The following is a 12,301-nucleotide window of genomic DNA, read 5'->3' on the forward strand; positions in this document are numbered from 1 at the left end:
AGAAAAATTGAACTTTATACAGACGTTCTATAGATAAAAAGTCCAAAATGAAAGGTGGTACTATTGCAGCACTAGTTTTCCTCGATTGCTGCCATAAACTCCTTCATCAACTTTGTTCTCACTTTCCTTGTACCAAAATGAAAGGTGGTACTGTGCAGAAGAAGACAAGTCTCGCTCATCAATCTTCATTGAATGGCCTTCTTGACACCTCACAGTTCTCATCATCAAAATTCTTGTTCATTCAAATTCCTCACCTAAGAAGCTGCTTCCTCCACGTTAATTGCTAGTTTAGGGCCCGTTTGGCGACGTGCAAAATAGTGAAAATTTCTATTCTTTTGTTCCTAGAATCCGTTTAAGAACAGAAATCCGTTTGTTAAAATTTTTGTGCCCGGGCACAATTTTGCAAAAAATTGGTCCCATAATCAGTTTTGGAACAGAATTAAGAGGCAAAAAAAAGTAATTTCTTGATTCTGGAACAATTTTTCCGGAACTGATTCTTCTTGGTTTTCTTCTTTCTTTTTTATTTGTTCTTCATCTTCTTCTTGGCCCACCGTTGGCCCGCTGCCAGCGACCGGCCACCGGCAACCGTCCACTGGCCAAGGCTGGCGAGGGTGGCCCTCGCCGCCCCCGGCGACGGCGAGGTCGGCCTTGCCCAGATCTGGCGAGGCCGACCTCGCCGTCGCCACCCCCGGTGACGGCGAGATTGGCCTCGCCAGATTTGGGCGAAGTCAAGCCTCGCCCGGCCAAGGCGAGGCCGACCTCGCCATCGCCACCCCTGGTAACGGCGAGGTCGAGCCTTGCCAGATCTGGGCGAGGTCGAGCCTCGCCCGGCCATGGCGAGGCCGACCTCGCCGTCTTGGGGGGGGGGGGGGGGGACGGCGAGGTCTGCCTCTTCTTGGCTGGGCGAGGCTCAAGCTTGCCGTGATCTAGTGAGGCTGAGCTCGCCGTCGCCATCGGCGAGGCCGGCGACGAGGGCCGCGACGCCCTGGCCGGCCCTGGCCTGTTGCCGGTCGTCGGTGCTGGCGTCGGCGACCGGCCATGGCCAAGGGAAAAAAAGAAAAAAAAGGAAAAAAAAAAGAAAGAAATATTAAAAAAATTCAAAATATTATTAATAAAAAGAAATTTTGTGTAGCTACTAAACTTATTTATGTTCTTTTTCTATTCTAAGAATAGAAACTTTGGGCAGTTACTAAACGTCTTTAAATACTTAAAAATTATTTTCGGACACAGAATAAAAAAAAATATTTTTGACTAAAATCTATTTTCGAGTATAAAATAATTGCCATGCGCAGAAAATCACATTTCAGTCTCTGGTCAACTCAATATTTCTTTTGCAGTACACGCACAATTCTTGTGTTAGAAACTCATTGATTGTAATGATGTGACAATCTGCAAAAGCCATCATGATTTGCCACGTACACGCATGATTTTATGGTTAGGATTATATGTATGTGTGGAAAGTTTATATAGTCGATAGCTTTCCTCACACAAAATCGATCCGGATTTTCGGGCTATCGACCTATATCTTTTTTTCGTCGGATATCAGTATAGTCATCATCGAAAGTAAATGTAGGGGTGTCCGATAGGGTGAGAGGTTGAACTAAACCAAATCACAACCTGACCCGAATATGACATGAACCGAAAATCTGATTCGATTTGATTCGGGTCAGGTCGGGTCGTTTTCTCTCTTTTTAAGATCTAAAACAGAAGGATTTATTTCGCTTAGTCGTTCACCTAAAATCGTCCACTGAATGTTCTCTCATCTTCTATTTATTTAATAATCATTTTTTTCTCTGATTGATAGACCCATAATCTATCAAAGTGTAGTGATCGATGTTCACATCTCTGTTATTAAAAAACTTGTACTACGTTATTTCGGAAAAACACTTTTGTCAAGAGTACAACGTATTGCGCACATATAAAACACATGATGTATAATTTATACACGCATAAAAATACTTCAACTTTCTACTTATTTTCCGAATTTCTGCCGGTTAATTAATGATGTAGCAAGTCACTTATCACATATACCGAAGATACGATTATTTTTTAATGTCATATTCGCACGAAGAAATATAACATCCTTCTGATGCATCATTAGATAATACAAAATAATATCAAAATTCAATTGTCAGATATGATTTTTTTATAACAAAGATTATTGTAAAAATAGTTTTCTTTTATAGGCAAATTTTGCTCGTTTATAGTACAATTAACTTAAACTCATGATAATTTTCGATTTCATGGATATTCTCATGGCAGCTTACATAGTCTCTCAACAACCCCTATATAGGGTTGGCTATCAGACTAGACCAGATTAGATATGACTCATGCTCAGACATTAAATAAATTCATGATTTCAATTATTTCTACAGACAAGAAAATTTCATTTTGATGTTTGGCCATACCAATTGGCACATAATTATTAATAAAGGGAATGCACAATAATTTAAAGGGTTAATATCACAAAAAATCCCAAACTGGTAAATCTGTGATAAATTTATCCGAAACTAATTTTTTGATCATAAAAAACTCCAAAATGGTACACCTGTGACAGATTTACCTTGAACTAATTTTTTGACCACCATAAATCCCAAATTGGTACATTTATGAAAAATTTATCTTTCATTAAATTGGATTTATATCACGAAAAACCACAAAATAGTACATATGTGACAAACAGAGGTTAAAACCCTACATTGATATACCCGTTATCTGCTAAGTGTCATCCAATTCATAAATTTGACAGTAAATTTAACGGAAACTTACATAGGGTAAAATTATTACAGATATACCAGTTTGGGGTTTTTCATGATCAAAAAATTAGTTTGAGGTAAATTTATCACAAGTGTACCAGTTTAAGATTTTTCATGGCATTAACCCTAAATTAAAATTCGACCAAAAAAACCCTAATTTAAAAGAAATAAAAAAAAGTTGACAAGGAAATGGAAGCCCACATATATTTTGGTGGTTCAAGAAAATGAGGACTTAATTTGTGATAGGTCAAGTGCGACACTTCGCTCCCGTTCGGATAGAAGAGAGATGAGTTTCAGCTCTGCTTGTATATTGTATTCACAAAAGTCACGTTTCATAACAAACATATAACTCATGACATCTGCCTCGAGTGTTGTTAATAAAGGTCGTTGATCATTCACATTGCTGCAGATTCCGTAAGTCAGGGAAAAATGTCAAAAAGTTCTAAATCTTTTGTATCGGTGCCAATTTAGTCCTAAACATTTTTTTTGTACCAATTCAGTCATAAATCTTTTGTATTTGTGCCAATTGAGTCCTAAACCTTTTTTTGGTATCAATTCAGTCCTAAACCTTTTGCATTTGTGCCAATTCAGTCCTAAACCTTTTTTTGGTGCCAATTTAGTCATAAACATTTTGATTTGGTGCAAATTCAGTCCTAAATCTTTTGCATTGGTGCTAATTCAGTCATTCGACACGTGAATAGCTATTAGCCGAAAGGACTGAATTGGCACCAATGTAAAAAGTTTAGGACAGAATTGGCACCAACGCAAAAGGTTTATGACTGAATTGGCACAAAAAAAATGTTTAGGACTAAATTGGCGCCAATGCAAAAAGTTTAAGACTGAATCTGTACCAAAAAAAGGTTTAGAACTAAATTGGCACAAATGTAAAAGGTTTAGAACTTTTTTGACACTTTTCTCCCATACCGTAAGTCACGGCACGATTTTATGTAGACTTTTCTCGATCACATAAATCCCTGTATGTAAATCATTGCACATTATTTTAGCACCACCAATTGTGATTAGTTGTGGTCTTCTTCTTGCTTGTTTTCACAAATGATCCTGCCATGGAAGAGCAGAAAAGAAATTAAATCCCCTGAACTCAAGTTGTAATCGCATATGTGCTGATGAATTTCTGTCTTTTTTTTTTCGATCTATCATCAGCACTGCTGGATGATTGAATAGCTTAAACTGAGATTGCAATTCAATATAGAAGAGGACATTCCTACAAGTGAGCTGCAGATAAGATCATTCTTTTCAAAGCTTGCAACCAAGTATTTGGTACACCTTTTGGTCTTCTGCTGTGCATGATGAGGCTTTTCTCTTTCGCTTCTCCCTGGTGCTCTTCAAACATGTATTTCATACACCTTTTGGTCTTCTCCGAAGGGGATCACGTACTTGAATTCCACAGTTTTCTGTATCTTCAGATTCATCACTTTCCACCAACGAATCACCATGATAATTACATATTAATTTTTAGATTCATTACTTTTGTGAATGCAAAATATGAGCAGAGCTGAAACGCACCTCTATTTTGCATGAACCGGAGCAAATTGCCGTGCTCGACCTTTCCCACCTCTCTATTTGGAACCGGAGTGGAGTGTTTTACTCAACCTTCGCACCGCTTTGTTGTACGAACTGGAGCTTTGCATTTCTAAAATGGATATTTTTCCTTCAAAACAAAAAAAAAGGGGAAAGTTATTGAATAGTATGGAGATTTTTTCTTCAAAAACGGAAAAAAAGGGGAAAGTTAATGAAATGACAAAAATTCTGGATTATCAGTGAAATATGCTAAAGCTCCACCTGCATTGGTGATACCAGAACCAAACAAAGATGATCGAACAGCTGCCTACTGCAACTACTTGGTTTAAGCCAGAACCGCTGTGTTGATTACTGCCCATAACCCCCAACTAGTGGAGCTCTTCAACTTTGTCATGCAGTAAATTTCATCAAGATTGGGTCACTTAATAATCAATCACCACAGGTGACATCTGAAAGATTAGAAAAGGTATAAAAGACCATCCGAGTCATAAGGATGACACAGTAATCCAAAGATGCATAAGTAATCCCAAAATGGTCGCTAGTCACCAATGCTTATGAAAACATTAAGTCTTCAACACAAATTTTTCAGGTAGATGATCACGATACTCATTAAGTTGTGTAACTTTGCAATATCAGGGAAGATGAAGCATTCAAAATCCCGACGTAGACTGGTGGCAATAAAACAGTAAGAACGACAAAGAAGAATGACCTACTACTCAATATGGGAAAGGACAACTCCACATTAGCTGTTAAGGGCTACGTTAACATCTCAGTCTATCAATACTCCTTTCTTTGCTGTGCATTACACAAAAACCCAGGAAATTTCAGGTGCTCCACCTGAAAAAGTGTGAACATGAATCAGATGGACAAGGAGCTAAATGGCTATTGAAAAAGAGCAATTTTCCAAATATTGGCTCAGAATAACCAAAGAAAACCGAACATCAAACATGAATTCTAGTTGAAAACGACATCAGGCAGACAAGAACCTCTGAAATAGATTGATCCACTGACATTTCTTAGAGCATAATGCAAAAACAGACTTCCTATATATACTCCACATAAGAAGAGAGCTTTGTGGTTATTTTCTCCAGTACTTCTTGAAGTGCTTTGTGAACTTCACTTTCACGAGTTACAGTTAAAACCATGGAAAAAAGAATTCTGGTAAAAACAAGGCAATGTTGTACTCATCGTGAATGCAACAACCACAAGATGGACATGTAGAAGAAGTCCATGGACTAGAAAAACAAAAATAAGCATAAACCAGACCCATTGTCATACATGCACACTAATTAAGATAAGCACCTGAGAAAGCAGAAGTCTAAATCCACAAATCCAGAGGCCTGTCAATCCCCACTCCCCTCCTCTCTTCATATTGTTCTCCACCAATGCTACCAGACTTATCACTCCACTCCTACGGCTATTATTCCAAATTTCTGAAGATTGGTGGAACCATTAATCTCCAATGATTATCCAAGTGCTCCAAAAGGCTCCCTCAAAATTCGCACCCAGGGGCATGTTGAGGAGGCAACTCTCAGTGCTAAGTACAGACGCAAATACAAAAGGAATAGACGCACCTCATGAGACAAATATGTTGGTTTGACATGAATCAATGTCACCTACTGCCCAATCTAAGTTTCTTAGTAGATCCTTCACCTCATCTTCCTGTGCATGAGAAAAATTTCCCATAGTAAATTTTCTCAATGTCCCATTAGCCTCAATCAAACTATGGCCCGGTTCTTTCTTCAGTCCACTGACTTTCAACAACTTCCTTGCTTCGGCAACATCACCCCACGCCCTACCCGAAGCATACAAGTTTGACAACAGTACATATGGTGAGGTTGACAGAGGCTGGAGTTTCAATAGTCTTTTTGCTAGACGTTCCGCAATATCAACATTTCCATGCAGCCGGCATGCGGAAAGCAAGCTTCCTGATATAACCGGATCATGCCCAAAATCATATTCACTAATTAGCTCTTCCGCCTCATATAATCTCCCGGCCCGTCCCAACATGTCAATGAGGCAAGAGAAATGTTCTAAATCAGGGGATACCCCACATTGCTCTATCATAATATTAAAGTAAGCTAACCCTTTGTCCACCAGCCCAGCATGGTTGCAAGCTATCAAGAGTCCTACAAATGTGATAGAATCCGGTCTTACTCCCATTGCAAGCATCTGCTCAAAAATTTCAATGGCTCTCTCTCCAAGCCCATGATTGCCATACACAGCAATCATGGTATTCCATGAAACAAGATTCCGGGAGAGCATCCTCCAAAATACCCTACAAGCATATTCCAGGGAACCACATTTAGCGTACAGATTGACAAGGGCATTACCAACTCCAACATCCCATGACAGCTTTGTTCTAATCAGATGAGCATGAATCTGTTTGCCATGATGAAGTGAAGCAAGCTCCGCACAAGCAGCAATCACGCTGGTGTAACTGAAGTCGTCAGGCAGTACAGTGCACTCAACTTTCAGCTGCTTGAAAATTCTCATACTCTTTGTATAATCAAGGCACTGATTAGAAGCAGTCATTAACGCGTTCCAAGAAATGGAGTCTTTATCTTTGATCACTCTAAACGCCCTCTCCACCGAATTAAACAAAATGAACTTGGAATACATAGTCATTATCAAATTGCCAACGAAAGCACAGGAGTCAAGTCTGAGCTTGATTGCTAGACAATGATAAGCCATTCCCTTCTGTAAATTTTTTGACTCAAGGGGAATCCCTGCTAACACGACAAATGTGAACCTGTCCGGCAGAAGACCCTGTTGATGCATAACCTTAAAGACTTCAAATCCCTTTCCGGTCTGATGATTCTCTACAAAACCAGCAATTAACGTATTATAAGTAACCGTATTCGGTTCGGCAACACAGTCATACACCGACTCGGCATCATCACAACGACCCAGTTTCATATACAACGAAATCAGCGAGTTGGCGACAAAAGACACGGCCGCATAGCCGGACTTCAGCGAATGGGCATGAATTTGCTGGCCTTGCAGCAACGCCTCGAGCGAGGCGCACGAACTGATGGCGCTAGCGTAAACATACTCATTCGGGGCAACACCCATTTGAGAGAACAGTCCAAGCGCCATCCCGTGGTCCCCAGCCTGGCTGCAGCCAGAGATCATGGCGGAATAAGAGACCAGGCTTCTTTCGGGCATTCCGTCGAACACTCGACGCGCGAGCGAGATGTCGCCGCACTTGGCGTACATGTTGAGGACGTGGTTGGAGATTATGGTATCGGAGTGCATGCCCGACGTGATGGCGAGGCCGTGAAGAGACATCCCGCGGCGATAGGCTCTGATCTTGGAGCATCGGTGCAGGAGGGAGGCAAGGCCTTCTGCGTTCATGTGCCTGAAGAAATGGCGGGGAAAAAATTGGAGTTGGAGGGCGTGGATGATGTCCGGTTCGTTTGTTCAAATAGAGCGTTAATCACGAGGCTCGTCATCAAATCTAGTCTTAATCTTCACCAAGTCCAGCTTTTTTTTTTTTTTTTTTTTTTCCTGTCGGGATCGAACCTCGACCCTGTTACTCTCCGACCCCATCCCCTATCCCTTTACTAGTAGGACCGTAATACCTTATTTTCAATTTCTTTACCAGTAAGGCCGCATGTCTATTGACAAATTTAGCTTTATTTATTGAAACATTTTTAAATTCCAAAACAACTAAGATTTTCTGAATTATTAAGGTTAATTATTTTAGTGTTTATTTTGGTCAAACTGATAGATGCAGTACCTATTGGGAAAAAAAGAGATTTCGCTTTCTTTTCGAACAATATAAGTTAGAGCTGAAATATGGTATTTTCTATGCTTTCTATGACAAACTTTTGCAACTTAATTTTTACCACTTGGTTTCTTTGGATTTTTTTACTAGGGTTTGAGAATTTATATTAATTGGTCGCCTCTTATGGATAAATTTGTGACTTTCAAAGTATTACAGATAAAAAATCAGTCTGAAAAAAATGACAAACATGTTTTGTAAGTTACCCACATAGTTTTGTAATTAGAGAAATTCAAATACTTGTATCGCGCCATTAGTAAACTGACAGAGTTACCAATGGCACTTAAAGAAAGGACATAAATTGGGCAAAAGTCACCAAACATTCTAAGTTATTCCCATTGTGGTACATTTATTATGAATTTTTTTTTCTGTAAAATCAAAAATCTCAAATTTGTATATGTGCGACACATTTATCTTCTTTTAAAGTTCTGTCAATGAGATCTGTTAAAAATTTGCCTAGATAGATGCTAGAAAGTAAATAGTGTTAACATGTCGCCCATGTGACAAAATTACATTGTTTTAACTGTAAAATTATCTAACAAAATCTTGACAGAGGATAAATATGTTTATGTCACAAGAAAAAATTTAAGGTAAATGTGGAATTCTAGATATAATTTGAGGTTTTCGATGTCACAAAAAAAAGTTTAAGTTAAATATGTTATAATGAGCATAATTTGAGATTTCTTGTGACTTTTTCCTAGGATAATTAGATTACCTGATTGTCAAAAAAATCGGAAAAATAACCATAATAGCACATCAATTATGGGCTTCCGAAGGTCAACTTCCACAAGATCCGGATCCACGGAAAAGTTCAATAGGACTGACATCCACAGTGAGTGTTGAATCATTCGCAGATTCCTTTCTTTTTTTTTTTGTTCTTAAGAAGTTGGAATATTCAAAGATGTTGAATAAACTTCAAAAAATGCGCGTTGTCGTTATGGGCAATGCCGAAGTACCGACAAACGCTAAAGGTTGCCTTGGGACAAGGAAGTCAAACATGCAGCATACTTTACCCTAAAGGATATTGCACCATTGACCAACCCGCACCAGTTGTTTTTGGAGAGAGCACACTATTCTATTTCTATTAGACTCCGCTTTCGTAGATCCAGCAAATTTACGTGCCAGAAAAGTCATGGGGTTTGGGAGGTCGAAGTTGTACTCTTTTGAAAAATTGACCCGTTTGGCCAAGCTGCCTGACATCAACATCCCTGTTTACTGTTCATTTTGACTTACCGGGTCGTTCGTCCTATCACATTTGGAGACCAATTCATAACAACTGGTCGAGTGTCTTTCGTCATCGTCGGACATATTTTTATATATTTGCATATGTTGATCTAAACTCGTTCTGCTCGATCAAGCCAATCATATATCAAGACTCAATGAGACATCCATACTAAACTCATGAATCAAATATTTTCTCGTAGTTCACGAAGTGTGATTAATTTTGCCCATCACATCAACTAGTATATGCTCAATATCTCTGTTTTTCCACGCGGATGTGTTTATATATTAACGTCTGTCTCTGATGAAGTTCTGATAGCGCCCAGAAACTAAGCAAAAGCTTCTGAGTTCATATTGCCAGCACTGGTGTGGGGGAAGAGCTCTATCTAAGTTCTCCGAGATGGATTCGGGCGAAAAGCGTCTCAACGAGCTCGGATACAAGCAAGAACTCAGAAGAGAGATGGTTCTACGCATCGATAAATCCCCTCCTTTTCTTCTTTGAATGTTCATTTTCAGTTGTTGAGCTTCATATTTATATGATGCGAGATGCTGATGGATTTTTTTATATTGCAGACAATGTTCAAGACACTTGCACTGACGTTCTCGAGCATGGCGGTGTTCACGGGGACGCCGCTGTATGGGGCGAGCCTGCTATATGCAGGACCGGCAAGCTTAATATGGGGTTGGGTCGTCGTCACATTCTTCACTTGGTTTGTAGGACTTGCCATGGCTGAGATCTGCTCCTCCTTCCCTGTATGTTCAATTCTCTTTTGGCCTTTCACTTTTCTTACAGAAATTATCAGATCATAACGAATTCAACTTTGCGAAGCAAACTCATTCAATCAGGAATATTTGTGAACTATGCTTGATTGATATTTACAGACTCTACTTGATTGATTCTATTGTAGTTCATTTATTTGTTAGCTGAGTGAACTATGCTAAAGGTCAGTGCTATAATTGAACAGACCACTGGTTCACTTTATTTCTGGGCGGCCCATTTGGCCGGACCGAGGTGGGGACCATTTGCATCGTGGTGCTGTGCATGGCTCGAAACCATCGGTCTAGTTTCGGGGATAGGCGCTCAGGTATTTGAGTGATGACTTTTCTCATAACTTAGTTCTTGCATGATATAACCGTCCGCATTAGTTCAATCCATATAATTTGATTCACATTACTAACTTGTGTTCTCATGAAAGGATGGCCTTTTGATTTTGCTAGGCATATTCAGGAGCACAGGCACTACAGATGATTATTTTGTTGTCGACCGGAACAAACAAGGGAGGAGGCTACTTTGCTTCTAGAAGTGTATTCCTGTGCATGTACATTGGCCTCGCCCTAGTCTGGGCTGTTCTCAACACTTTTGCACTCAGAGTCATTGCTTATCTGGGCATCGTTTCAATATGGTGGCAGGCGAGATTTCCTCTGTTCAATGTTTACAATTTTCTATATGAATAGGAAACTGGGAACTGATCGTTTTGAAATGAAAGGCCATTCACAGTGCTATATGTTGTCACAAAATTTTGCAGGTTTTGGGTGGTCTGGCAGTGATTATAGGGCTTCCTCTGGTGGCGAGGCCGACACAATCAGCTTCCTATGTCTTCACTCACTTTGAATTGTCGCCAGAATCGACTGGTGTGAGCAGCAAACCGTATGCGGTGATTTTATCCGTGCTTCTCAGCAATTACTGTCTATATGGCTATGACACAGCCGCTCATCTCACTGAGGAAACCAAAGGAGCTGATAGAACTGGCCCTATTGCCATTCTTTCTAGCATCGGCATCATCACGGTCTTTGGATGGGCTTATAATCTTGCACTCACCTTCAGCATCAAGGTAAATATGGGATTCCTTTTACCCCCCATATATGGAATTTTGGCAGTGACTAGAATGAACTGAAAAAAGAAAGGAAAAGGGGAGCGAATTTTGACATGGGAATGATTCTAATGCAGGATCCAAACTACTTGTATGATCCAAACAATGAGACAGCAGGAGCACTTGTTCCTGCGCAGATCATTTACGACGCATTCCACGGGAGGTTTCACAGCTCAACCGGAGCTGTCATATTTCTCTGTATCATCTGGGGATCCTTCTTCTTTTGTGGACTTGCGGTTACTACAAGTGCAGCTAGAGTAGTGAGTCTCTCTCTCTGTCTCTCTTTGTAGTTTGTGCATTTGCTCTAGATTGACAAGCTTTCGCTTCTCCGTGTAGGTTTACGCACTCTCCAGAGACAATGGAATCCCATTCTCACCAATCTGGAGAAGAATCCATCCAAAGTACAAAGTCCCATCCAATGCTGTATGGCTCTGTGCATCGATTGGCATACTTCTAGGGTTTCCCATACTGAAATTGGACGTGGTTTTCACAGCCATCATTTCCGTCAGTACCATTGGTTGGGTGGGCGGTTACGCAGTTCCGATTTTCGCGAGGCTCATGATGGCCGAGGAGAATTTTAAACCGGGACCATTTTATTTGGGCAGAGCAAGAAGGCCAATCTGCTTGGTGGCTTTCCTGTGGATATGTTACACTTGTTCGGTCTTTCTACTTCCGACTTCGTACCCAATTCGGTGGAAAACTTTCAACTATGCACCTGTCGCATTAGGTGTCGTCTTGACACTAGTATTGCTTTGGTGGTGGTTGGATGCTAGGAAGTGGTTCAAGGGGCCAGTAAGGAACATTGATGTACAAAATAAAGCGTGAAGGATTTCTGTTGTAACAGAAAGACAATAAAAGACGGGCAGTGAAGATTGATCTTCCATTGTGCGATGCCAGAGTCTGAACTTCACTTTCGTCAATTCTTCCCCCCAAAAAGAAATTTTCTGCAAGCTGTTTAAGATGGCATTAAAAGCAAACATCAGACATATATAACTAAGTTGAATTCTGCGGTATTCATAGCACTTCTCCTGACTCCATCATCATCATCTCTATCTCTCTCTGTTATATCGTGAATGCCCTCCAAATATGGGAAACTTTCAAGCATAGTAGCATACTTACAACTCACA

The 12,301-nt window shown here is 40.1% G+C and overlaps 2 protein-coding genes across 6 annotated transcripts; one reads left to right on the forward strand and one right to left on the reverse strand.

Annotated features, from left to right (window-relative positions):
• Nucleotides 1-3,831: 3,831 nt before the first annotated feature.
• On the reverse strand, nt 3,832-7,767 carry LOC115693600 (pentatricopeptide repeat-containing protein At4g33170-like). Of its 5 annotated transcripts, none has more exons than XM_056304751.1 (5): nt 5,598-7,767; nt 5,009-5,132; nt 4,557-4,744; nt 4,281-4,425; nt 3,832-4,168 (listed from the first exon to the last, which is right to left on the reverse strand). In XM_056304751.1, exon 1 carries the CDS (start codon nt 7,650-7,652, stop codon nt 5,871-5,873), a length of 1,782 nt encoding a protein of 593 aa, XP_056160726.1. In that variant the 5' UTR covers nt 7,653-7,767; the 3' UTR covers nt 3,832-4,168; nt 4,281-4,425; nt 4,557-4,744; nt 5,009-5,132; nt 5,598-5,870. The 5 variants fall into 5 exon arrangements, with proteins under 5 accessions (XP_056160726.1, XP_056160731.1, XP_056160715.1 ...); XM_056304756.1 differs by having other exon boundaries at nt 3,832-4,188; XM_056304740.1 differs by having other exon boundaries at nt 3,832-4,425.
• A 1,672-nt stretch (nt 7,768-9,439) lies between these two features.
• Nucleotides 9,440-12,196, forward strand: LOC115693603 (amino-acid permease BAT1 homolog). The gene is made up of 7 exons (XM_030620616.2): nt 9,440-9,766; nt 9,877-10,056; nt 10,269-10,388; nt 10,522-10,713; nt 10,830-11,135; nt 11,252-11,434; nt 11,511-12,196. Exons 1-7 carry the CDS (start codon nt 9,704-9,706, stop codon nt 11,997-11,999), a joined length of 1,533 nt encoding a protein of 510 aa, XP_030476476.1. The 5' UTR covers nt 9,440-9,703; the 3' UTR covers nt 12,000-12,196.
• The last annotated feature ends 105 nt before the right edge of the window (nt 12,197-12,301 follow it).

Source organism: Syzygium oleosum, unplaced genomic scaffold (genome assembly GCF_021117445.2).
Source record: "Syzygium oleosum isolate NSW1041296 unplaced genomic scaffold, Sole_v2.1 Sole_v2.02, whole genome shotgun sequence".
NCBI classification, from domain to species: domain Eukaryota; kingdom Viridiplantae; phylum Streptophyta; class Magnoliopsida; order Myrtales; family Myrtaceae; genus Syzygium; species Syzygium oleosum.

Bases quoted from the DNA above. Each gene is read 5' to 3' on its own strand.
- LOC115693603 (XM_030620616.2), top strand. From the start codon at position 9,704: ATGGATTCGGGCGAAAAGCGTCTCAACGAGCTCGGATACAAGCAAGAA. The intron at 10,714-10,829 runs GCGAGATTTCCT...AAAATTTTGCAG, and splicing joins TCGTTTCAATATGGTGGCAG to GTTTTGGGTGGTCTGGCAGT. The intron at 11,435-11,510 runs GTGAGTCTCTCT...TTCTCCGTGTAG, and splicing joins CTACAAGTGCAGCTAGAGTA to GTTTACGCACTCTCCAGAGA.
- LOC115693600 (XM_056304761.1), bottom strand. From the start codon at position 7,652: ATGAACGCAGAAGGCCTTGCCTCCCTCCTGCACCGATGCTCCAAGATC.